We start from the raw sequence: 27,810 nt of genomic DNA, 5'->3' as shown, positions 1-27,810 counted from the left end.
ACTGGATGCCTAACAGAACGGACAGAAGTGGATTCTGTTTCTCAGCTATTTCCACAAGAAACAGCAGAACCCCGATAATTTACATTTTAGGTGTAATGAAAATTTTAAGCTGTTATATTAGATATGCATGTATAATACACAGAAAAATTGGTAAAATAATTCAAGTATGTTTAATATTGGAGATATAACATTATCCCCCCCATTAGTAAGAATATAAACAATTCGCTATTATGCTGTTTCCACAAGCTATCTGACAGAGTTTTTGAGACAAATCTCCCTAGGAGTATAATGATCACACTAGAAGATTTAAGTTGCCTTAAATCTCTACAACAGATTAACAAGAAAGATACTGTGCTGTTACAATACAATATTCTGGCCATTAACAAACATGTTTATGGATATATGATCAGAACTTGGAACCTATTTCTTTATGATCAAAACATAAAGCTATTAATGGGGCGCCTGGGTGGCTCAGTCGGTTGAGCGACTGACTTCGGCTCAGGTCATGATCTCACGGTTTGTGAGTTCGAGCCCTGCATCGGGCTCTGTGCTCACAGCTCTGAGCCTGGAGCCTGCTTCTGTGCTTCTGTGTCTCCCTCTCTCTGACCCTCCCCCGTTCATTCTCTCTCTCTCTCTCTCTCTCTCTCTCTCTCTCTCTCTCTCTCTCTCTCATAAATAAATAAATAAATAAATAAATAAATAAATAAATAAAGCTGTTAGCAAAACATTTCACCATAGGATTATAAAATAACACAACTTCCAAGATTGACAGGACCTTAGTCACTAGTCAGCTCCAGTAATGAGCACTGCCATTTATTGAGAACTTACTAGGCATATGACACTACACAGGTTTTAGAATATTCTCCCTAATTGTTAGACCGCAATGAGGGTAAGTGTGGTAGGCAGAATGTAGCCCCCAGAAGGTGTTGACTTCTTAATCCCCAGAACCTGCAAAAATGTTCAGGAAAGGGGGATTAAAATTGCTACTCAGCTTAGTTTGTAGTAGGGAAATGATCCTGGATAATACAGGTTGGCTCAGTGTCACCAGGGTCCTTAAAATTGGAAGAAGAGCGGTGCCTGGGTGGCACAGTCAGTTCAGCGTCTGACTCTTGATCTCAGCTCAGGTCATGATCTCACAGTACACGAGTTCAAGCCCCGCATCGGGCTGTGCACCAATGGCGCGGAGCCTGCTTGGGGCTCTGTCTCTCCTCTCTGCTCTTCCTCCACTTGTGCTTGTTCTTTCTCAAAGTAAGTAAATAAACTTAAAAATTTTTGGGGGCGCCTGGGTGGCTCGGTTAGTTAAGCGTCCGACTTCGGCTCAGGTCACGATCTCGCGGTCCGTGAGTTCGAGCCCCGCGTCGGGCTCTGTGCTGACCGCTCAGAGCCTGGAGCCTGCTTTCAGATTCTGTGTCTCCCTCTCTCTGTGACCCTCCCCCATTCATGCTCTGTCTCTCTCTGTCTCAAAAATAAATAAACGTTAAAAAAAAATTTTTTTTTTTTAATTTTTTTTTTAAACAGTGGAAGGGGCGACAGATGAGAGGTCAGACTGATGCCCTGTGAGGACCCGGCCCTTCTTTGTTGGCTTTAAAGATGGAGGAAGGGGCCACAAGCCACAGAATATGGACAGCTTCTAGAAGCTAGCACAGACCAGGAAATTAATTCACCCCAGAGCCTCTAACATCTCAATTTTAGCCCAAAGAGACCCATGTCAGACTGCTGATCTTCAGAACTATAAGATAATAAACTTGTGTTGTTTTAAACTATGACATCTGTAGTAATTTGTCAAAGCAGCAATAGGAAAGTAATACAATAAGCATTATCATCTCAATTTTTCAATGACAAAAGTCAGGTTGAAAAGATTGAGAAACTTCCGTAAAATCATGTAGGTAGTAAGTGGCAAGGCTGGGACTAGAACCCAGGGCAGTGTGAGTCCCAGACCTGAGTTCAGCCTGCAGTAAATAGCTGGCATTGATTGAACACCAACCAGATAGGAGGCAGTTTATAGACAAGAAAACTAAAAGCCAAATGTCTAACTCTACCGAGGTCACGCATCAACATGGTGCCGCAAATGGGTTCAGAACCCAGGTTCCGTCCTGCCCTCTCTAGGGCTTTGTCTTGAAGAACGTACGTCATGTCGAAATACAAGTGGAAAGGTCACATGGGGCAGAGATACTAAATAACAGCTGTGGAGAGAAAGGGATGCATTTGCTGTCTACTTCTTGTTAGGGCAGTTCGGTTTCCTGAAAAAGTTTACACTGACCCCAAATCCTTTCAGTCACTTGGAACTTTGCAGCTCCCAGGTAGCTCCCAGGTAGCTGGTCTGTGTTTCAGTCGTTAGTTCCATTAGCATATCTTTCACCTTCGAGGAAGCTTCTCATTAGGTGAAATGAGTGAAAAGCTTATCCCCCGTGGCGACACAGCTCTAGCCAGGGCAGGGATGCAGCGCCCTTGACCCTCCCTTGACCCTGGCGTTCCCTGGAACAGACTCTCCAGAGAAAGGATCCAAGACGTTTAAAGGGCTATGCTCTTATTTTCTGTTACTTTTATACACAATCTAAATCTTAACACACAAACAACACTTATGCAAGTTAAACAGATTTAAATTTAAGCAAAATTGAGTGCCACCACATGTGCTTATGCCAGATCTATATAATTCTTTGGAGGTTTCTGGAAACATGAACCAAGCCATTTATGCTTCATAGGAACAGATTATATCATTTGAAATCCTCAATAAAAATGCAGTCTCATATTCTACAGATGGGTGTCATTTAATTAAAATATGTATTTAAAATGCAAAGGGCTACATTAATTCTTCACTGTGGCTGAGATTTTAATTGCACTTGAGTTAGGAAATTCTGAGTTAATGTTCCCCTGGCATCTCTCATCCAGCCTCTTAGAACAGATGTATTGTGATCTGAGGAGGATTTCAATATGTTTTCACATGCTGTCCATGTAGGGATGGCTCTGAGATGTTAGGGTGGCAGGCATTATAAAAACAAGGAGACGGCTCCCAGGGGAAGGAGCCCAGCAGCCCGTGGCTGCTCGCTCCCCTGCATTCATACCTCATCTGCCTCTTCTACACCAGCCATCACAGGAAGGTTGGCCTGGGGCTCGCATTTTTGGTGGGGGACCGACTTCTGTATTTAAAGGGCTCAGAACTTTGAAAAGCTCAGGCATTTTTTTGAGAACCAATTCCATGAATGTCATTTAATTTTATTTTTTTTTATTTTTTTTAGTGTTTGTTTATTTTTGAGACAGAGAGAGACAGAGCATGAGCAGGTGAGGGGCAGAGAAAGAGGGAGACACAGAATCCGAAGCAGGCTCTAGGCTCTGAGCTGTCAGCACAGAGCCTGACGCGGGGCTCGAACTCACGGACTGTGAGATCATGACCTGAGCCGAAGTCGGATGCTTAACTGACTGAGCCACCGAGGCGCACCAGAATGTCATTTAGTTTTAGAGGACATTTTAAGAGTATACTGTGAGTGTTTAATAAATGCTAATTGAGCAATAAGAAAACCATTAGCCTCACTTAAGTACTATTGTGATACAGTAAACTACAAAATACATTCCACAGCAGAACACAGGAATTTTGCACTCTTAGGAACTAAGAACTTAGTTGCAAAGACAGTCCAGGGGCCAAGAAATGCCAGAGCTCGGGAGTGTTTTCTGACAAGTAAGGTGAGTGGTGGAAAAAAAACGGACAAGGGCACCAAACTGTGGGATAATAACTGTCAAGGATTTGGGAAACTGGTTTTATACTTAAATTATTAGAGAGGAATCCATGATACTAAAGCATCAAAAATAGAGAGAACTCTCATGAAAGGAAAGAGGAGAATGAAATTGACACGAAGCAAGAAAAGTCATGTGTCCCTTCATTCATTCTGGTACTTCACTCATTCAACTCGCTCTGTGCCCAGGACTGAGTTAGGCATGGCGATTCGGTGGTGAACAGAAGATACAAGGTCCAGTCGTTTGAGGCCTTATAGCCTAGTGGGGCATCACCTACATAGGACATGAATACAGACACACGATCATATCAGTTCAGGGGTTTCTGTTTTGTATTTAACACAGTTATCTAGGAAATATGAAGATTATGGAGAAAACAAAGGGGTAGTCAACTTAAAAGGATGAATGTTAAGAATGTTAGTTTAGGGGCGCCTGGGTGGCTCAGTCGGTTAAGCATCCAACTTCAGCTCAGGTCATGATCTCACGGTTCATGGGTTCGAGTGGCACATCGGGCTCTGTGCTGACAGCTCGGAGCCTGAAGCCTGCTTCACATTCTGTGTCTCCCTCTCTCTCTACCCCTCCCCACTTGTGCTCTCTCTCTCAAAAATAAACATTAAAAAAGAGAGAGAGAGAGAATGTTAGTTTAGAAATAGCAATATAGGGGCACCTGGGTGGTTCAGGTCGTTGAGCATCTGACTCTTGACCTCAGCTTGGAATTCTCTCTCTCCCTTTCTCTCTGCCCCTCCCCATCTTGTGCATGCACACACACACACACACACTCTCTCTCTCTCTCTCTCAAAATAAATACACTTAAAAAAAAAAGAGAAAGAAATAGCAATATATATTTTAGGAGGTTTTTTATTATGTATGTAATATATCTTTTTAATTAAAATCTGCAAGGCTAATATAAGGTAGTATATGAGAAGGAACTTCATATTCTTAGGAAAGCAGGCAGTATATAAATCTTAGAGAAGAAAATAAATCCAAAGTCCTCTTTAAAAAATGAGCAGAGGGGCGCCTGGGTGGCAGTCGGTTAAAGCGTCCGACTTCAGCCAGGTCACGATCTCGCGGTCCGTGAGTTCGAGCCCCGCGTCGGGCTCTGGGCTGATGGCTTGGAGCCTGGAGCCTGTTTTGGATTCTGTGTCTCCCTCTCTCTCTGCCCCTCCCCTGTTCATGCTCTGTCTCTCTCTGTCTCAAAAATAAATACACGTTTAAAAAAATTTAAAAATAAATAAATAAATAAATAAATAGCAGAAGAACCAGTCATGGAACTCAGACCTTCTGGCTCCTCATGTAGTTCTTTGTCAGTAACCAATCTCCTAAGGGGCACCTGGATGGCTCAGTCAGTTAAGTAACCAATCTCCTTGATACAAACTTTTTATTATTTTTTTAATGTTTGTTTATTTATTTTGAGAGAGCACACGTGCAAGTGCACATGTGACCGAGGGAGGGGCAGAGAGAGAGGTGAGAGAGAGAGTCTCAGGAAGGCCCACCCCTGTCAGCTTAGAGGCCAGTGCGGGATTCTGTCTTACTACCATGAGGTCATGACCTGAGCCGAAACCAAGGGTGGATGCTTAACCAACTGAGCCACCCTGGTGCCCCATAAACTTTTTATGTTAAAAAAGAAAGCCAAACCATAACAGACTCTTAAAACCTGAGAATAAACCGAAGGTTGATGGGGGGTGGGAGGGAGGGGAGGGTGGGTGACGGGCATTGAGGAGGGCACCTGTTGGGATGAGCACTGGGTGTTGTATGGAAACCAATTTGACAATAAATTTCATATTAAAAAAAAAAAAAGAAAGGCAGCTAAGTAGAAGAAACAGCTATATTTTTCTCTCAGGCTTTTACTTAGTTTTGTTGTATGAGTCTATGCTTCACTGGTTCAAAATTGCCAACCACAGGGTGCACAACCACCACCAGAAGGTTCCAAGGGCCTTCCCCAGACCCATCTTTTTAAAGAAACGTCTGCTAGTTGAAGAACTCACAGAGAGGCTGGTTAAAGGCTGGAAAGAGAACCTCAGCCCTAACTGCGTAGTCTTTCGCGAACTATAGCAGTTTTAAACCCAAAGAAATGAAATATGATTACGTGTGTCAGAGGCCCAGGCCTGACTTTCTAATTCTGCAGGGATAGATAAGGTTCAGACGGCCTTGGTGAATGGACCTAATCACCAAGCTTAATGTGCAAGACTGGACTAGTAAGAGACTGATTTCTCTTTATTGTTAAAGAAGACTAATAAGGTTTGAGAGTTGTTGATTTTCTTAAATATTCCCAGCTTATATCTGGGCTCTTACATAAATCGGGTCTATCTATCTACATACCTACCTATCTGTCAAATCTTATGGGAGACTGTTTTGCCTCTTTTTTCTTTAATTTTTATAGGGAAGTATGGAAGGAGAGGCGAATTTTCTTAAAGCAGGATGTGTGTGGAAACTAATTGAAAAGAAACTTCTTTTAAAAGGAGTTACTGCCTCCTTAAAAGTGCTGATTTCCATGTGAAATTTATGCCTTCTTGCAGAGGCAGAGAGGAGTACCCCAGGCAGTTCTAAGGAGTCAATTCATTACTGGTTAGTGTAGACACACCATGAAGGACATTAATTCACAAAATGAAAAACTAATAGAGTGTTTAGCTGCCTCTTTATCACCAGTGGCAGTCTGCAGTCTCTTCATCATTGGTGTTTACTGAGCTGACGGGAGGAGGTAATCAGGCCTGCTTATCACAGCTCGTCTCAGATGAGTTTACATCCCTTTCTGAGCTTTGTTGGGCATCCCTCCTCTCGTCACTGAAACGAGCAGTCCAGGGGTACCAAAGAAGTTACTCCATCCATTTTTTATTTACTTCCCTTCCTCTTTCCTGTTGAGTCTCCAGCAGAAGCCCTCTAGCACTATAGATCTGTAACTCACACTGTAGTCACCCTTTGGTTAATCCCCACAGCCATGGTCCAGACTTCTCTAAATAAGTAAATAGTGTATAGAATAAATAATAATAAAGCTAGCATCTTTATTCCCATTTTACGGATGGAAAAAAACTGGAGCGTGGAAAGTATGAACTAGGCTGAGCCAGTGACAGAGCCGAGACCTTGATCTGGGAGCCACATTACTCTTCATTAAACTGAAAAGAAATTTTACTCTGCTTCTCTAGCTTTTTCCTTCTTACATTCTGTACTTTACATTCTTTCAGCACCCCTCATTGTAGTCTTGGTACTATTGATGATTTCTACTTTCTCACGTGACAGTTTTTACCAGCTGTTCACGTGAAGTGCTTTGTTTCTCTCCAAAAATCTGTTTTGGCAATTCTTGGGCATATTTCCTATTTTCTGGATTAGAAAGTCCTTTGCTCCTCTTCCTCATCACTGAGGTTGCTTCCTTATCTGATAAAAACAGATACGACACTTTAACAAACTTTGAGATACCAGACTTGCCTCATTCAATTCAAAGCATGTTTGAAAGCTCACTGTGGTAGGATGTACAGAAGGAGCATTATTTACATGTCTTTGTGTTTAAGTAAAGCAACTCAGGTTAGCATAAAGATTTCCACAGTCTGCATTATTAGGGGAATTTTGGGGTAATTTTCTGTGTTACGGATTCTTTGAGTAGCAGAGGATGAGCGAGTGCTGAAAGTGGCACTAGAAAAGGCAATTTGGCTTCTCTCTCTTTTTGCCTTTGTCCTCTGACTGTCCTGTTTTATTCTTCAGCTTGGCCAGCTGGTTCTGTCTCCGCTCCTCTTCTCCAGTAGGCATCTCCTACTGAGGAGACAAAAAGACACATGGTCAATCAGCTGAAGAGCCATAGTGGTAATAGGCACAGATAGGAATTCATAAATCGTGTTTTCCATTGAATTTATCCAATAGAAATTAAACTAGATCAGTGAAGTGCTGTCTCTTGGGGCCATCAGAGAAGATACTCATTTGGTAAATATTTGTGGGTCAACTTGGCTTCGCAGATAACACAGTACCCGCTATGTGCTAGTCCTCAGGGACATGAGTAAATAAGACCCAGCTTCTGCCTGCAGGGGATTTATAGGTCATGGAAAAGATAGGAATGAAAGTAATGACACCATAGTGTGATTGGGCAACCATGGAGTAAACACAACACGCAATGGGAATAAAGGAAGCATATTTTAAAGGAGAATATAAGTATCACAGAAGGCTTTCTGGAGAAGGGGGCAGCTGATCTGGGTCTTAAAGGGTTAATAGTAATTCGCCAGGCAAAGACAGGATAGAAGGGTATTTTATGGAGGAGAAACCAAAAAGAGGAAGGGGAGGGAAGGAGAAAAGGTTATGAAGTGAAAGAAAATAGAGTGAGTTCAAGGTCATTCATGTGTTCAGTGGGGCTGGAACGTAAGGTTCACTGTAGGGGAGCAGCAAGCAATAGCTGGAGATGTGAGCAAGGACCAGTTGAGATGTTATTTGAAAGGTAATGCCCAGCTGTTGAAAGATTTTAGACATAAGAGAAACATGATCAAATGGTGATTTGAAGGGATTCCTTCAGCAAGACTATGTAGGGGGATAGATTGGAGAGGAATGATTCTTGAGATGAAGAGATTAGTTAGAAACCTGCTACGTTAACATGGGTGATGAATGCCGGAAGACTGCACCAAGGTGGAGGCATTGGGGATGGATTCAGAGATATTAAGGAAGAATGATCAGCAGACATTCATTGCTAATTTAACATCGGAAGGACAGGATACAGGCATCAAAGGCCTTTCCAGATTGCTCGTCTATGCAACTGGTGGACTGTGACTGTGCCAGGCCCTGTGCTGGGATAAGGAATTAGCTCTGCCAATAGAGCCATATGCTGAAGTGACACTCATTTAAATGAAACAGTACCTGCACATCACAGACGTGTGGTACAGCTCAAACATAAATACAAGCAAATAAACTATCCAAGTGAATTCGTTGAACTAGAACGTTATCGTAAAAAAAATTCTCCTTAGGATATACACTCAACTGACTGATTCCTAGAAATTTCTTTCATTATAGAGACATTTCTATTCATGGTAGTTGATCTCTAATACATAAATCTAACTTCAGAGATTAGTCTAGAAGTAGCAAAATGGACTCACTCAAATGTCATCGACTTTGTACCCTGCATTTGTCCCGTGTTGGGAGATAGAGTGAAACTGGAATTCTGTTTGTGGGTCAGCATATGGAACTATAAACATGCTATATAATTACAAGATAAATAACCAACTAGGATTCAGAGGTAATACCCACACTGGGCAGTAGGCTTCTGAATGCCCCTGAAGTAAGTCAACCTATTGGTAGTTCTTATGAATGGTTTCGTGAAGAAAGAGGATGATGCAATATATAAAATTAAAATATGGGATCCTGTGCAGATTTCATTGAGAATTGACTCTACTACTGACTTTGCAGTTACTTACCAACATCTTTGTTGTATATGCAATGCTTTCACCTAAAATAGTGGCCAAGTATAAAATGGACCATTTGTAGCACGACAGGAAATTCAAGCTATGTAGACATTCCTCTGTGTTTATTGTGAGTTCTGTAGAAGCAGTTGACATTGTTATGAAAGTATGCTACTGACCACTCAGTGAAATACAGGCTGTGAATGGTGCTTTCTTGTTATGACGATGAAACTGACATGGTAGCAGCAGTGATGAGAGGTTTCAGGTCGTTTCCTGAAGTCTAATTGAGCTAAAATAGGATGAGAAGTTCTTGAGTTGTCTTTTGAATGATTTTTCTTCCCAAGAGGGAAAAAATGTGGAGACTCAATATTCTGTGCTTAATTCTGACCGAAAGGAGGAATCAGTGGGAAAGTGAAAGTTGTATTAGTCTTTGGAGAATGTTACCGTATCATATTGGAGTTCACACAGCAAAGTAAACACCAGGCATGGCTAGATGTATCATTTTCAGAAAATTAAATTTTCAGACATTTAGAAAAATATTGCTGTGATCCCATGATTAGAACCTCTGAAAGAGAATATAGTTCGTGTTTGTGGGAGATGATACAAAATAAAATTTGCACCATAGAAGGCTAAGTAATTTCAGCAAGAAATAATATCATACTTGTTCTTTTTTTTTTTTTTTTTTTTTCAACATTTTTTATTTATTTTTGGGACAGAGAGAGACAGAGCATGAACGGGGGAGGGGCAGAGAGAGAGGGAGACACAGAATCGGAAACAGGCTCCAGGCTCCGAGCCATCGGCCCAGAGCCTGACGCGGGGCTCGAACTCACGGACCGCGAGATCGTGACCTGGCTGAAGTCGGACGCTTAACCGACTGCGCCACCCAGGCGCCCCAATACTTGTTCTATGATAGTGTGTATTTTTTAACAGCCACACATTCTCTCTCTGTCTCTCTCTCTTTCTCTCTCTCTCTCTCTCTCATTTAATCCTCATAATACTCCCATGAAGTAAGTACCATGATTATCTCTATTTTTGCATCCTGGGAAACTGAGGCACAGAGAGGTAAAACAACTTACCCAAGGACACAGAGCTATTAAGCAGTCAGTGGTGGAGCCAGAATTGGAACTTACCCAGTTTGCTTCCAGTCTAGACTTTTAATCTCCACACTGCTGCCTAGCATCTATCGAGCTCTTTGAGGAGCCCACATGGAAGGATACAAGAATGAAAGAAGAATGAGTACATAGTAAGCACAGAAAATATAAGCCTTAGGTAAAGTGTCAGGGTGGCCAATACCCAGAACCACTGGATGGTCATCAGAGATGCCGAAGACAATAAAATTTAGCTGTGTTTAGGCACAGAAAGAACAGGAAATGGATGGGTCCAGAATTGCTTAGGTGGTGAAGGTAGTGTTAATAAGAAGGCAGAGTCACTCTATTTCTTCTCTTTTGTTTAAAAAGGGAACTGGTTTTCAAATGAAAAGATAGAAGACGAGCCATAGCAAGAAACAAGCGTGAGGAAAGCATCAGATGACTTGTGGCTTTTTTTAAGTACAATTCAAATGATTATCTTGGGTTATTCAGGAAATTTGCAAGAAAATGTAGACCATGTAACAAGACGACTTAACACTGGACTATAGCAGATATTCCTGTTCTCAGAACAGTGACATCTGAAGATATTCTAGAAGCTGCAGACTAAAGTTTTGCCATAATCCCAAGAACCAACATGATTGGTAGCACCTAGAAAGAAATGTGGGGAGAGACAGGAGCCACCGTGGGTTCACGAGAAGAAAAAAAATGTCCTCACTGCCCAAGGGCCACGGGAAGAGACTGAACAGGATGTATAGTGGAGGAAACAGGGGCACTATGCGTATATCCGTAAGATTAGTAGACAGAGACCAAGTTTTACCATAATCCCAGTGTGGATATTTCATTTCCAAATGAATATGAATATATTTTCAGTTTAGATCTTGTGTCTCAAATCAAGATTTACCAATATCATTTTATTGTTCCTCTGAAAATAAAATTCTACTTAGTCCAGCAGAGAAATTGAGGAGTACCTACTCTTTAAAAATGAATTTTCTGATGGATGAGCCTAAGAACAAAGAGATCAAAAGCTTTTAGCAACCAATACGTGGTTCCTTCTAAATTTCGTGACTGTCGAAGGGCCAGTGATCCAAAATGTGGAGCGTGGAAGTTGTCACACGCTTAGTGTGCTCTAACAAACATGGGGTTGTTTTGGAAGATAAATTCAGTATTAAGCTAAAGCTTTTTATGTAATTGTTGATAAACAGCTCCAAATCGAAGCTAGCTCCTAACCTCCCTAAGAAGCCAGCTTTGTGGTGATCTCCATCTTTCACCTGGGATTTCATTAGAAAATAATAGAGAAGCCCACGGTACGCTTTTCTGAAAAATTAGACTGGTCATTGGTTCCGTGAAACATTTTCCAAAGGAAAGGTTGAGTCTCCTTTGCAAGGGAGTCTTGGCATGTGCTCTTCAAGACGAGAGCAATTCATAATCTGTTCGGTACTCAGTAAACACATTCTTTTTAAAGACACTCGAATTCATGTAGCTAAGATAAGAAAGAGAAAGCTGGTCACTTGTTTTCAAGTCAGTATTTATATAGACTTTTGTGCCATTCATTCTCAGTGTTTAGGAGTTTTCCATAATTTAAACGTTTGACTTTTATCCCCGCTTTGGCCGGTATCTGAAGGCTGGAGTGTAGTGGGAAGTGGTTTGCTCATGACCAAATCCTCCTCTTCAAGGGCAGTGGTTTGCAAATGGCTCTCTTAGCAGATTTTACTGCCAGATCTTAAAGGTAACAAGTAAAAGTGCAGCTGTTTTGATTGAGGTGGCCGGGATACAAAACCGGGAGAATGGGGATCGGGAGGCCAGCAGCCCCGCTGAGCACTTTCAGGACATCGTCGCCTTAGAGGTCACAAGCGTCCGTGAAAGGGGAGCCCAGGGATTCCTAGTGACTCTTCATCCCACTCTGTACTGCTCCAGATGTGCTCAGATCTGAGGTGCCCTAGCTCAGGAGGATCTCGGGAGTAGAAGGTTCGATTTATTCATCTAGACCCAGGACAACGGAAGCCACTTTAGGTATTTCAAGCAAGAGGGAATTTAATAGAAGGAATGAGATGTTTTTAAAATTGCTCAAAGAGCTTAGAAAACAGTGGGAAGGAAGCAAAGACAAGGAAAATAGCTGCCGGCTTGCAGGAAATGAGGAAATACAGGAGATGTGCCAGGAGGTGTCACCAACTGCCGTGAGGAAGCAGCTGTCACCAGAGCTCTCCTGGAGCATCTGCAGTCCTCTTATTCGCCATCTGCCTGGGCATCTTTCCTCCACTGCAAGGGGAGGATCGTGCCTTCCCTCTCTCTGTGCCTTCCACAGCTTCGGGGAGTGCCTCTTGCTGGTGGGATCTAAACCCAAAACCCTGCCGGCACAGAGTTGGAAAACACGGCTCCTGAGCTTCCAGGGAAGGGTGGGGGATGATGCCAAGCTGACAACAGACAAGGGCACAGGTGTATTATCTCCTCTCACTTTCTACAATGGATGGAATCTAGGGTAATATCAAGGCAAACATATTCCCAAGAAAAAACGAAGTAGCAAGTCTCCTATGGTAGTAAATTAAAACACACACACACACACACACACACACACACACACACACACAGGGACGTCTGGGTGGCTCAGTTGGTTGAGCTTCCAACTCGGTTTCGGCTCAGGTCAGGATCTCCCAGTTTGTGAGTTCAAACCCCACGTCAGCCTCTGTGCTAACAGTGCAGAGCCTGCTTGGGATTCTGTCTCCTCTCTCGGCCCCTCCCCTGCTCCCTCTCTGTCTCTCTCGAAAATAAATAAACCTTTAAAAACACACACATCTTTTCAAAATAAGCCCAGTTCAGCTGTTTGAAGCTTTCATAGAAGACCTGACTTGTCAGTGTCTTTACGTACATATTGAAATAATTTATAATACTCTTATTGTGAAAATAACAATTTTGATCATTTCAGACCCAAATGTTATGGCTATATATAGATTCATGATCACTCCTCCCATCGCCGTGTCCCATGCACACACACCCGGGTGCGTCTTTTCTCCTGTCTCTCCTCATAGCACCTTTGGCTGGGTGAAAACCATCTGTGACCGTGAAGTAAACGCTGATTCAGAATACAAATTTGACCTTACAAAGCCCTGTTTGAGTAAGGCAGACCTGCTCTCCCAAAAACACAATTTCCAGGCTTTGTTGAATATCCTTTTGAATTCCTAAGATAACGCCTAAGTTCGCTTTGCTAAAGAACCAAGCGCTACAGACATCCTTTCCTTGAAAAGAAAGATCCCCTCATTCCTTCCTCAAAGGAACGTGAGAAACATGCCTGTATCTCCTCATCTCCTCCCAAACTGCTTCTGAGTCTCATTCCTTGCTTTCCCGCCAAGCTTCACCTCCTCATGTCTGCCTGAAATGCTGCCTCTTTTATTGAATTGACAACTCTGGAGAAAGTCAGTCTCCTCACTTAGTAGATTAAAAGGTAAAATTTAAACCTGCCACTTTTAGTCCCTTTTTCTGCTGTTTGCCTCCGCTGCTTTGAACATTGCCAGAATTCTGTAGTGTTCTCTTACTTTTGTCATTCCTCATTTTAAGGTCAGAATGTCATGAGTTTACACCTGTAAATGTCTTACTACAGCGTTTTCTTTCTGTCCATTAGCTGCGTGAACAACTAAGCCCACAGCTCTCCGGTGTCTTGCAAGGTGTTTGGATGAGGAAGGAAATGAGTCTCGGGGTTTCAGTCTCCAGGGTTCCCACCAAGAGGTCCAACAACAATAACTGAGATTTAGTAAGCACTTACTGTGTGCCCTGCATTGTCCTAAATGCTCTACGTGCGTTACATACGCCGAGTCCTTATGATGACTCCCAGAGGCGGAAACTGTCACCGCTCCAGTTCAAGGTCTTCACGATTTTGCCCAAGGTTATTCACTTAGTAAGTGGTTGAGTCAGAATTTAGCCACTACTTGCTGAGCGTAAACTTGTTCATTGCAAGAGAAATGTTATAGGTAGAAAAATGGGGTTCGTAGTTAATATGAGAACACTCAGGTCCTTTTACTTAAAGAAAGTTACTTTGATTTTGAGTGAGGTAATACATATCCCCAGATTACATAGTTGCCAGATAGGTAAATGATTGCTGCTCTATGTAGCTTACCCTTAACTGGCCATAAAACAGAGTATAGGGGTTCCCGGAACCCCGGGACTGACCCGGAAGTCAGTCACACGTCTGACTTCGGTTCCGGTGATGACGTCATGCTTCATGAGTTCGAGCCCCACATTGGGCTCTCTGCTGTCAGCACTGAGCCTGCTGGGGATTCTCTCTCTGTCCCTTCCCTACTCTCTCTCTCTCTCTCTCTCTCTCTCTCTCAAGAATAAATAAAAAATACATGAAAAAAACAGATTATGAGCCTTTTGATATTTAGGAAAGCTGATTCTGGAAGCATCTATATGAACTGTTAATTATCCTAGGGATTATATGGCAAGGCCAGAATGCATGTGAGAACAGTATTCATGTGTTACTAATGTAGAAAGACAGAAATAGGGCTGCATATTATTAACCTTCACAAGGCATTCGTCAGTAGGTGTGTGGCACCAGCTCATCCCTTTAGCCCGCAGAGGGAACGTCTGACACAAGAGAGAGCACAAGGGGGGGACTTGGTTAACTGTCATCTTGACTGCGGACTGGAGAAGTGGCCACACTTGTCCTCACTGAGGAGAAATTCTCTCAGCAGGATTCACACCGGCAGATCTGGCACCATGTGTTAGCAAGTGCGTCCTCCCTGTATTTGTTACTTGCAGCCTCAGAGGGAGCCGTCACCAACTCCACAGCTGGTCTCCGTGACTGTCTGTGTGCTCGGTGGCAGGGACAACTCTGTCTTCCGGATATGTCAGTTGCCTGTGTGTTGTCCTCACAGCAACAGGATCAGAGTGACCAGCGCATCTACGATTCTACCTGCTCTGTTCTACACTAACAGTAGTTCGTGAGGGCTTTGCCGTTCGCTGTGTAAAGCTGCTCTGAATGTTCCAAAGCTGACCGAAAGCGACGGACGAAGGAGAAGGAACCTGGGTTGTTGTCATTTATTCAGTCAGTACATCATTGTTTGAATAAGTGACAGTAGTCATTGTGATGGTAAAAGCAATTGCCATATATTAAGCGCTTGTGTGTCAGATACTATTCTAAGCCTTTGCAGATTTTCTCATTTAAAAATATTTTTTTAATGCTTATTTTATTTTTGAGAGAGAGAGAGAGAGAGCATGAGCAGGGGAGGGGCGGAGAGAGAGGGAGACACAGAATCCAAAGCAGGCTCGAGGCTCTGAGCTGTCAGCACAGAGTCCGATGCGGGGCTCGAACTCACAAACCGTGAGATCATGACCTGAGCCGAAGTCAGATGCTTAACCGACTGAGCCACCCAGGCGCCCCTATATTTTCTCATCTAATCATCAGACTCCTGTGAGGTGAGTATCTGACCCTCCTTTTACCGGGATACAGAGATAAAAGCGAAGTTGTATCTGGTGTAGGTCAAGAAGATAATGATTACTTTTCAACTCCAGTCCAAATGTATGGATGATGTAGCTGCCTGAATAGGAAAGTCCTGAAGAAAAGGCCCCTGGGAGAAGTCCAGTGCAAGAGAGAGCCAGTGCAGGATGTTTGTTCCCTTTAACCCCTTCATCTCTGTCTTCATCTGTGGCCCCTGCTTACCAGTGTCGTCTCGGGCAGCGTGCTTGCTTTCTGTGTGGTTTGGTTTCACTATCTGTAGATGGACCTCATGTTTCTGATTTACGCTGTGAACAAGCCATCTCCAAAGGCTCTTTGGAAGATTTACAAATGCTAAAGCCGGAAGGATCCCATTGAGACATGACTAAATGTTATCTCTTTGCCACATAATATTTTGGCCTCTGAAATTCTCTTGAAACTTACATCTGGGTTGCTTGTTCACGTAAAATATCTGCCTAAGTATTTGTTAACACCTCAAGATGCTTTTTGATGCAGGGTTTTACAAAATACAAAAGGCTCACAAAGTCCATGGAAATCTAATAGAGTCCCACAATAGTGCCTTTCAGCAGCAAGGACGGGAGCTGTTCATTAGCTTTTCCTCCATTTCTCTTTCATATCCGGCAGGAGCTGAATTGGCCACACCACACGCCTTTTGAGTCGATGATTAGGTTTTTACCAGGCCTCAGGGAGGATTATTTGGAATAAAGGAAAAATCAATCTTCATGTTTCCCCCCCAGGACCGAAGGGGACTAAGGTCTGGACTGTCACTCACAAGGCGTAAAAACCAGTGTGTCTGTGCTGGTTTGCCTTGTATGGAAGGAGGAGTCTCCAGCTAACGGCCTTGGATGACCTGGGGCTTGCTCAGGCCTGTTACCATCAAGCGCCGTTTTGTGAGTAGCAGAAGATGTGATCTTCCCTCTACAGAACTGCAGTGTGTGGCTTAAACCTGTTGGCTCAGAATCGGCCTCTTATCCTGTGGTAGCCTAAGAGAACAACTGTCCTTTTTTATCTTGGTTCTCATTTTTGTTTTGCCCTTTGCAATGAGCCCTACATGAATCGCCCTTGTTTTCCCTCCATAGGTCAATATTTGGAATAATTCTTCAGTTTCACCCCTAGCCTTTCTTACCCTGAAACGGAATAATGTTCCAAGCTAATAAGCTTTAATGTTAGGTTGAAAGGCATTGTGGAGATTCAGTGAAAAGAAAAAGATATGAAATTCTTTGATTTGTCCTTAACGTGAAGATTGCATTCAACAGGCATTGTTGCCCAGTTTAAGGAAGAGCCATGGTCTGTGAGAGATGCCAGGAGAAGGAAGTTACTGCTTCTGTTCTCACAGACCTCACAAGTTACCAGGGACTCTCTCTCTAGGCAAATACAGCATGAGGTGAGCAGTGCTGAAGGCCAGAAGAGGAAGAAGGAGGCATCTTGTTACTGGAGTTCAAAGCATGGTCCCTAACTTTGTGGCAGGTGCTGTGCGAGGGGCCACATTCTGCATTTGGTCGTCACAACAACTCTCTGAGGAGACACATGAGGAAAGTGAGGCTGACAGTGGTTAAGAACTGTTGTTCTAAGGGTAATAAAAAGTGAGAGGATAAATTCTGTCCCTCTGGGAAGCAGGACAAAAGAGTATGGTTTCATAGAGATGAAAATTACTCTTAAGCAGCATCCTTAAAACTGAGCTTTTCACTGGGTGTTGTATGGAAACTAATTTGACAACAAATTTCATATAATAAAAAAAAAAGAAAGCAAAAAAAAAAACTGAGCTCTTTATGAAAGTTTGCTCTTTGGGCTTTGTTTTATTTTATTTTTGCCTTATAATAACACATTCTTACATAAATGTTACTGAACATCTGTGTCATTAGGCTGGGTGATAAGTAGGACAAGCATGCCTTTTCTTCCCCAAAGCATTACTGCCTCCAGTTAGGGTAATATAAGACATTTCAGAGGGGAAGGAGAGGGGTGACAGAGGGATGTTCCAAAGAACATGAAGTTATGTTGTCCATAAGTCTATGACTAACAGGAGAAAAGGTGTAACACATCATCATTTAAATAACAGTAGCACAGGGGCGCCTGGGTGGCGCAGTCGGTTAAGCGTCCGACTTCAGCCAGGTCACGATCTCGCGGTCCGTGAGTTCGAGCCCCGCGTCAGGCTCTGGGCTGATGGCTCGGAGCCTGGAGCCTGTTTCCGATTCTGTGTCTCCCTCTCTCTCTGCCCCTCCCCCGTTCATGCTCTGTCTCTCTCTGTCCCAAAAATAATAAAAAAAAAAAAAAAAAAAAAAAATAACAGTAGCACAGAACGGAAAGTAGGTCTTCGCCTCCTGTACCCACTTGAAACATTTTTTTTTTTCAACGTTTTTTTAAATTTATTTTTGGGACAGAGAGAGACAGAGCATGAACGGGGGAGGGGCAGAGAGAGAGGGAGACACAGAATCGGAAACAGGCTCCAGGCTCCGAGCCATCAGCCTAGAGCCTGACGCGGGGCTCGAACTCACAGACCGCGAGATTGTGACCTGGCTGAAGTCGGACGCTCAACCGACTGCGCCACCCAGGCGCCCCGAAACATTTTTTTTTTTTTTAACCGTCAACATTCTCAATTAGGTGATTAGACCCTAGAAAAGCAAATATAAATAGGACACAATCACTTTGTGCCCTAGTTCCTCCATTCTTGATCTTTTTTCCCTTCCTGGTAATGCATTCCTTCCATTTTTTTCCCACCCCAACTTGAGGGGGGAAAAACTGCTTCCATTTGTCCTTCTTCCCCTGTAAGAGTAGACAAAAGAGAGCTTCCTTCTGGAAGCAGCGGTGAAAAGGGTTGACATTCGTGCCGCATAGCTATTAGCTGTAAAAGAATTCATTACGTCTCACAGAGTAGGCTGTATTTCCAGAGTTGGTTATACACATGGATGCATGTACATGGTCTAATCTGAATAACGTATACATCGCTATCCCTTGCCGTTGGAATTCTATAGGCCAAGGAACAATCCGAATCAACATTTTGGTTTTTAAAATCAACTGACTTTATTTGTTCACACCCAAATCTTCTAGGGAAATCTGGACCGAAAAGAACTACTTATTATTTAAAAAGAACCATTGCTCTTGAAATAGGAAGCAAAATGAAGAGAACCTACCAAACATGATTCTTGGATAAGGCCTGTTCTTGTACAAAAATGTAGCAAAAGAACTTCAAACTAGGTTCTGGATTGTTCAGTGGGTGGCAAGGAGTGACAAAATAAATTATTTGATCACGGTGGCAAAAGCCAGGACTGGCAAAGAATAGCGAGGGGTTAAAAATGTGTTTCAGGAAAAAGAATGAATGATGAAAAAGAGTCACCATGAAACGTTAGTTTGGAGTAATTGGCAGATAAAGAAAGGACATCGCTGTCCTGAGAAGGTTCAAATTAGGCGCGAATGAGACAGTAGATCCTTCAGTTCTTGAAGATCACCTATGCTTCCCAAAGCCAGTAGGTTTCACAAACACCTAAGTGACGTACTTAAGAAACACTTATAAAGTGGCTACTGTGTACAAAACATGGGGGTAGGGAGACAGTTAGCTTGTATAGGCTTGCAAATAATTCAAGGGAATGAATAAAAAGTAAGGATAGTGGCACAGAAAAATCGAGAAGACTGAGGACAGAGCTAGCTCCCATTGTCATTGACGGTCCAGCTTGGAACCACAACGTCATAGTGTCTGACGCCTTTAAATCCTACCCCAGGGTCGGGCTCCACAGTAGCACATCCCTCAGGCATTTAAGGAGAGGGGAGAGTTAGGTGGAGGGTCTCCTGTCACAGCCCCCTTTGACTCCGTGAGCCTCATCAGTCCTTAATGTCACAGCCCTAATCAGCCGTCCTATTTTTTTATTTTTTAAAAATGTCAGCCAGGTAACAGCATCAAAAGATCGCAAAATTATTTACAGAACCTAATAACCCATTGCTCTGGGAGTGAGGAAGATGCCATTACCACAGTTTTCTAAACAGGGAAACTGAAGATTAGAAATTAAGTACATTTATTCTGGGTTCAAGCAGACGTCATTCTGTGGTGTCTGTCATTTTGCCATGCAAATAGCAAGGGGAGTCAGAAATAATGATTGTACCAACATTTGATCTTCTAAAATGTTTTCCAGCCATTAGATCTCATGGGATCATTCTTCATTGTCTTTTAACCATCTTCTGAAAAGCTGGAATTCACAGAGTTAACCTTTCTTTTCCTGCCATGATAACCATCTTTCCCTTTTCAATTTATCACTTTCGCGACAGCTGATACCGGTCTAAGCTAATATTGTGGCAATTTTAGATAATATTGCAGATGCACAAGGACATCCTCACATGAATCAATTAAAGAAGTCACAGTAAGTTGCCATTGAAAGTGGAGCAGCTGCATCCTTGAAAACAGATGCTCTTCTGGGTCTGAATGAGTCCAATTTTGACTAATTTTAAGACTTAAACACATTTCAGTCTGGTTAATATTAGGATGTGGAACCACTTGAGACATCCTAATGTCCTAGGCTGATTGCCCCTCCATGACAGCATGTTGGCTTTCCCTGAAAGATGCTGGTTATTTGATATGCCGGGGACTTTAAGTCGGTCAAAAAGAGAGGACCCCCAAGTCTTGGCTGCCACAAGGTGGAAATTAAAGTGACTTCTAACGGCAACACAATTTATAAGGAGAGTGCTTGGGCGGTAGGAATTGACCAGAAAGCCTTTAGCCTGTGCTTCTGCAAGATTCCTGAATAGCCCAGCACACCAGTTATAATGAGCTATTTCCATATCCCCACTCAGCCCCCAAAATATACTCAAGAAACTAAGGAAGAAGTTACAATTGTAAGTGGCAAGCTCTGCCTTCTCTTTCCTGATTTTTATCAGTCTGTTATTATGTGAATTCTTTGTCCTGTCACGTTGGTCAATTAAATCACTTGTTCTGTTTAATTAAAAAAGCATTGATTGAGCTCCTGCCATGCCTCCAGCAGATATAGATAGATATAGATATATAGATAATCTCTGCCCTGAAGGAGTTAATGATCTGCTAGGGGGACATACTGATAAACAGATAATGCCAGTGGAATATGATAACTACTGTAATAGAATTATGTGGAAAGAAAACCCCCAGAGGAGCCAGTGACCCTGCCTGGAGAGTCAGGAAACACTTCCTGAGCCAGAAAGCACGAATAGTTTAGAAAGGGGATTAAGAGCCATGGAAGGTATAGAATCCTGAAAGCAGCGAGATATGTTTTGGGAACTTGCTTTCAAAAGATGTCAGATTAAAGGGCCAGGATGGGAAGGAAGGGGGATAAATTGGCAAGGAAGGAGAAAATGGTGAAAGATGGAGAAAAACTAAAGTGTTGGACAGAAACCAAAAACCATGGAAAGCCTAGTTGTTTAAGGAGCTTGGGCTTCAACGTATCAGCAATGGGAAACACTGATGTTATTTTTACAAGAAGGTGACAAAGTCTAATTTGTGTTTTAGATAAATAACTCTACTTCTCTAACTCATATTTAGCGAGCTAAATATGGAGGGTTGAATTAAGGTAGAGGCCAGGCATGAGGCCTACTATTGTGGTAGTTCATGGAAGAGGTGAGGGCTAAACCAAGAAAATCACAGCAGATCCAGAAAAGATAAAAGATATTAAGAGACAGCGGTGCCTGGGTGGCTCGGTCAGTTAAGCATCCAACTTTGGCTCGGGTCACGATCTCATGGCTCATGAGTTCGAGCCCCATATCAGGGTCTGTGCTGACAGCTCAGAGCCTGGAGCCTGCTTCGGATTCTGTGTCTCCCTCCCTCTGTCTCTGCCCCTCCCCTGCTCATGCTCTATCTCTCTCTGCCTCTCGAAAATAAACATTAAAAAAAAAATTTTTTTTAAGCTGTTAAGAGACAGGAAATGGAATTTGCAGAAATTAGCCTTTGCCGAGGAGAGTGAGGGAAAGGAGAGGCTCAAAAATCACTCTCAGGTTTGCAGCTGAGATTCCTAGATCGCCACACCCCCGATGGAAAGGGAATTCAGGGTAAAGAGTAGATGCCAAAGATAGATAATGAGCTTAGTTTTGGACACATTGCGTTTGAGATGCCTGTGGGATGTACACAGGTAAAGCTAGCCTGCACACACTTGATCACATGAAGTTTAGGAGTCACCAGTCCCTAGGTAATAGCAAAAACTATGAAAACGGATGAGCTCACTCAGAACATACAGAATGACAAGTAAGGGAAATGAATAGAGAAAAAAGGCCTGGGAACACCAGCACTGGTGGGTGGGCTACAGGGAGAGGATCCAGGGAAGGAGACAATGAAAACAATGTCAGAGACGTAAAAGTACATCCAGGGGTGTAGGGTGCCATCTAAGCCAAAAGAGAACAGAAATTTAAGAAACATTGAACGTAGCAGAGAACGTTTCTGAAATTAGGACTGAAAAGCACCCATTGGATTTGGCAATTAGGATATCATCCGAATAACGATGTAATAATGTGGTGAAGGCAGAAGGATTATGACACATGGAAAAGTTAATAGAAGAGGCAAGACCACAGAGAAAGCACATGTTGACGATTCCTTTGAAGTCTTAATGAGAATCTGAGGTCCTTAAGAGAGGGGTGAGGAGAGAATAGGAAGGACAAAGCAGCAGCACAAATTTGGGAAGGCTGCCGAGAACAGGAAAGAGCCAAACCAAGCACTGGCAGAGGAAGGACAAGGGGCACGGAAGGTGTTCTTGAGATGAAGATCCAGAAATTTTTTTGCGGCAACAACCCGTACTTTTGTTTCCCCATCAAAAGATGGGTTGCAGAATTGGTCCAGGATTAGATCAAGCTGCCACTGAAGAATCTGTTTGAAGGTCGCTGGGCAAATGGTGACACATGGCCTCCTCTGGCTACAAGCAAGGCTCGGAATGCAAGCATTTAGGTTTCTGGAGTCTCTTGCAGAGTGAGCAGGGGAGAATTGGAAATATGTGTCGGTTCACCTAACCAAGCAGTGTCTGCCCTAGAGAGCAAGTGTCAGCATCCTCATATAGACCAATCAGTTGAGTACAGAAAGCCACAGTTACATTGCCACAATTAGTTAGCTAGGAGTCTCAAAGATGCCTGCTTTTATACAATGGTTGTAAGAGGAATGGAATATGACGAATGATCTGATGCGACCCCTCCCTAGTATTAGCAAAACAGCTCAAAGTGTATATTTTAATTAAATGAGCAAGTACTAACATTTTTAAAGTCTAGTATATGTGGGCTTTGCTGATACGAAGAACAATCCCCAAGATCTATAACCACATAGCCTCTAAAAGGATGTGTCCAGGGGCGCCTGGGTGGCTCAGTCGGTTGGGCATCGGACTTCGGCTCAGGTCATGATCTCACAGTTCGTGGGTTCCAGCCCCATGTCAGGCTCTGTGCTGATAGCCTGGACTGCTTTGGATTCTGTGTCTCCTTCTCTCTCTGCCCCTCCCCACTCATGCTTTGTCTCATTCACTCTGTTTCTCAAAAATAAATAAATGTAAAAAAAAAAATTTTTTTTTAAATAAATAAATAAAAGGATGTGTCCATTTGTGTGTGTCCAGTAGCCTTCTATCTCGACTGTATCCCAAGCCAATTCTGTCAGCACTGCTTATTTGTAGATTTCCACTGGACATTTAAGAGAGAGTTCCTTATTTTGTGTTGTATTTGTTTGCCGTGCTCAGCAGTTTTTGGCTCAGTCTAGTCCTTCCTGTTAAGAAAACTTCACAAATTTCAGTGAGCCCTCAGGAATTCAGAGGCCAGCTTTTCAGTAGAACTCTGGGCTGTGATTTTTCATGTTCCTTTACTAAAATGTTATGTTTTTGTTGTAGATTACAGTCAAGTGAAATGTACAATGCGCTGCTTTTTTAAACTCCTTTTTACCTCACTCATTCCAAGTTTTATCTGGACTGTTTCTCTTCCATTAACTTACTCTACTTGGATTCTTTTTTTAATTTAACTTCCTTGGTGGAATTTGTCTAGAATGCCTTTGATGGAGTTTAGGAGATCGGTATAACTCTGGACCTCAAGCCGGGCGTCTGATTTCTTCGGGGTCTGATTTCTGCACCTTATCGTTGGCACTTAAAGAGTTCTCAAACCACAGTAACTGACCGTCATTCGGCAGTGGAGTCCAGGGACTCAAAAGCCCTAACGTGCTTTGAAGTATTAGAAAAGTGTTACTCATAGTCACTTTCATCCAGCCTGCCAAATGAAAACATTATGAAGGCAGTGATCTCACCTCGCAATCATACAGCATGAGCAGTGTTAACCTGAGAGAGGCGGCACCATGCCACGTGTCCATTCCTACAGATCGAGGTGGTAAGCATCTTGAATGATGCCAAGGCTGGCAGTAATGCGAAAACTATTTCACTGCATTTCCTTCTTCCTTACAGATCAGATCCCTTTGCCTGAATTTGTTTTTTGTTTTTTTTGTTTAATCTTTGCCATGATAACTTACTAAAGTCTGGTTCTCCAGAGGAGATCTTGGCCTTATGAAGCTGGACTGTCTTTCTGGGTCCTTCTCTGGGCTTAGCAAAGTCCAGAAACAGATGCAGCTGTGAAAGGCTGTGACTGCAGACACCGCTGTAGTCAGATGTGACTCTCTACCCTGTGAGGCAAACCCCTCCTGAGTTAGTCAGTGACGCTTTGCCAAATCTTACGTGCCCTAGATCCCAGGAGGCTTTCTTCCAAAAGATACTGCGTCCTCTGACAGAGAGAAGAATTTTGAGATGGAAAAGCAAAAAATACTGGTAACGGAATTTCAAGATGGGATTACCTTTTAAGTACCTTGTTGCTATAATTAAGCTTAAGACTCTTAACCTGGAAAAGTCACATGCCAATGAATAATGATAATTGCTTATTATTTGTATAATTTTAAGGGAGATTGACATGCTGTTCTTCTATGTGTCTTACCTACAATGGCCCATTTAACGCCTCCCCAAAACCCCATGTCACAAGTACTATTCTCTCCATGTGACAGCGAGAAACTGAGGCAGACATAATTTAAGGATTTAGCTCTCAGTCACATAGTAAGTAAGTGGTGGAGACAGGATTCAAAGCCAGTCTTGGAAACTCTAGAGAACTAAGAACTCCACAATGAAATTGCCAAGTTAATTGCTGATGATCTTTGAGAAACTGTGGGTAACGGGATATGCAGCAGAAGTCTAGACACAAATGTGGTTCGCACTTTTGCTGTTAAATTTTGTCAATTACTTGATAGGGATACAGAAGGTAGCTTTCTCAAATTTTCCACAAAGACCTTTTGGGGCTTTTAACTGATTATAAGCTCTGTACAAGTTAAAGTAGAATACAGCGTGCTCTGCCTAACCACCCCCCCAAGAAGATTTCGAGCTTACGTGCAAGCAGCATAGCATCCAGAACAGGGGGGCTGATCATTCTCTCTAGAAAGGTCAGACCTACTGTAGTATTTACTACACATTTCAAGGGACAGAATGTGTTTGTTAGCAAATTATGAGAATTATAAAATAATTCAATCTGGTTATTTGAGGAATACCTGAAAAACTGGGGACAGTTAGCCTGGGAAGGGGAAGACTTCAGGGAAGCCAAAAGAGGGGATATCTTCAATACTTGAAGTACCAACATATAGGGCAATGATTGCAAAGTTGGTAGGATCAGAGCCAGTGATTAGAATTGAATGGCAACAGGGGCGCCTGGGTGGCTCAGCTGGTTAAGCATCCGACTCTTGGTTTCAGCTCACGTCATGATCTCAGCATCGTGACTTCAAGCCCCACGTCAGGCTCTGCACTGACGGCTGACAGCACAGAGCCTGCTTGGGATTCTCTGTCTCTCCCACTCTCTCTTTCACTCGCTTGTGTACACATGTGTGCATGTGCGTGCTCTCTCTCTCTCTCTCTCAAAATAAACAAACCTAAAAAAAAGAAATTAACGGCAACAGATAACGGCTAGATATCGATGGTCAAATCCTTCAGAGATGAAGTAGGCTGCCTTAAAAGGTATCGAATTTTCTTTCGTAAACATTTGTGTGAGTAATACAACCAGAAGCTCAACAGCCACTTGAAGATGTACAAGGGACACAAGCAGAGACCACATGGTTGGGCCAGATGACGATTAAGGTCACTTCCAGCTCTGAGTTTCTGTTCTATAATTCTGTGAGTTGATTGCAGACGATCGGTGCTGAATCGAGTACAGAGGTAGGCTGTCATGTCTTGGACGTCTCATGCTGCCAACACTGACGTTAGCCAAATTGGTCAAAACACGATGAACAACAAAATAGTACGTCACTTCAAACAAATCTGTGGGCACCTCGTGCAGTGACTGGTGTTTTCTCCCCACTTCTTTCAGTGCTGTCTCCTGCTCAAGAGAGCCACGTGAACATGGATCTTCCCCCAGTGTCGGAGCAGATCATGCAGACTCTGAGCGAACTTGCCAAATCTTTCCAGGATATGGCTGACCGCTGCTTGCTGGTCCTACACCTGGAAGTCAGGTACGACACAGCCAAGCCCGGGGCTTTGCTCTTTGAATGCACAGTGGGTCATAAATCGCTTGCTGCTTTCTGGGGAGTGTCACCACAACTTTTGATTCTGAGTTTTGATGCTGTCCTTCTTTTTTTTTTTTTTTTTTTTTTTTTTTTTACACTGAACGTGATTTTTAGTGTTAATCAGTCACGGTAAAAGTTTTTCAGCATGTGCTGTATTGTCAGCGTGGTGATTCAGTGTTTGCATGGCTTGTGACATCAGCATGATGTGGATTTGAATGTCCCTACCAGCTAACTGGTCCATCTTAAGTCAGTTAATGACCTTTACTGGTCCTGTTTTCTCATCTTAAAAATACAACAATAATTCCTCACTTAGAGACTTTATAAATGAAATAATAAATAATAAGTACAATGCCGGCCACAAAATAAGGGCTCAAGTGTGGTAACTCTGCGATTATGGTAACTTTATTGTCACTGATATTTTTACTGACATACTCTGCTAATCAGTAAGGAAGTGTATGGATGCAAGAACCATGGGCCCTTCCTACAAGAACTTAAAGCCCAGGAGGAGATTATGTTAGATAATAACTGAGGAGAAAAGTTTCAAACATCTTTGAATATGGCACCCCATATTCTTGGACTCTTTCCTTCCCCTGCAGTGTAGAACATTCTTAGGTTTGCTGGCCTCTCTTATCACAACTATGGAAATGGTAGAAAGAAAAGACTGGGAAGTTTTCAATCGTTTGCTCATTCGGTAAACATTTACCAAGTGCCCTCTTTGTGCCGGGCAGTGTTCTAGAAATTGGGATACGGCAATGAAAAAAACACTCAAGGTTCCTGCTCTCATGGAGCTACATTATAATGGGGGAATATGGCCAATGAGTGAACAAAAAAGATAATTTCCAAAAAGTGCAACAAACAAAATAAAATAGCATAATGGAATCAAGTAATGCTAGCCAACAAAAATGTAAAGTGAGCTATATGTTCAAACCACATAGATAATTAAAATTTTCTAATAGTCACATTTGAAATAGTAGAGAGAGACATAAATTATAATCTATTTTATCTAAACCAGTGTATCACAAATATTATCATTTCAGCATGTAACTAACCTGAAAATTATTGATGAGCTATTTTGCCTTTTTGTGTACTAAGCCTTTTAAATTTGCATATTTTACACTTACAGCACCTTGACATTGAGACTGGTCACATTTCAAGTGCTTGATAGCCACACGTGGCTAGTGCTGTCATACTGGACAGTGCAGAGAGTAGCTGGGTTTGACTACAAAGGGGGATTGGCTTTTTTGGTTTTTTGTTTTTTAATAGTGTGGTCAGAGAAAATTGACAGGATAACAAGAAGGAGCCATCTGTACAAAGCCCCAGGAGAAAAGAATTTCAGACAGAGAGGGCAACACTCCAAGGTCCTGAGAAAATCGAGCTTGGCAGTGCTGAGGAATGGAGAGGGGTCCAGTATAACCATAGCCCTATGACCAAGGAGGTGGGAGGAGTGGAAGGGATACATAAAGAGGCGGGCTGGAGCCTGACCATGTGTGGTCACCAAGCCCGGCACATTATAGAGACCCTCAGACCAAGTGAATCATTCAGATTTTATTTTAAGTGCATTAAGAAGTCATAGAAGGGTTTTAGACAAGGGACAGAACTTCATTCATTCATTCACTCTTTCATCCATTTACCTTTTTTAAAGTTTTTATTTATTTATTTTGAGAGAGACAGCAACAGTATGAGCAGGGAAGAGGCAGA

General features: G+C 42.7%; 1 protein-coding gene across 3 annotated transcripts in view; it reads left to right on the top strand.

The window, feature by feature from the left end:
• Window positions 1-27,810, top strand: part of EXOC4 (exocyst complex component 4) — a 761,449-nt gene that overhangs the window by 663,373 nt on the left and 70,266 nt on the right. For all 3 annotated transcript variants that reach the window (XM_058728677.1, XM_058728676.1, XM_058728678.1), the window contains one exon: window positions 25,917-26,058. In XM_058728677.1, coding sequence (XP_058584660.1) covers window positions 25,917-26,058 — 142 coding nt within the window. The remainder of the gene's footprint in view (window positions 1-25,916; window positions 26,059-27,810) is intronic.

The sequence above is a fragment of the Neofelis nebulosa genome, chromosome 4 (genome assembly GCF_028018385.1).
Source record: "Neofelis nebulosa isolate mNeoNeb1 chromosome 4, mNeoNeb1.pri, whole genome shotgun sequence".
NCBI lineage: Eukaryota > Metazoa > Chordata > Mammalia > Carnivora > Felidae > Neofelis > Neofelis nebulosa.
The sequence above is the reverse complement of the archived record's forward strand: the minus strand, read 5'-3'. Positions and strand labels throughout refer to the sequence as shown.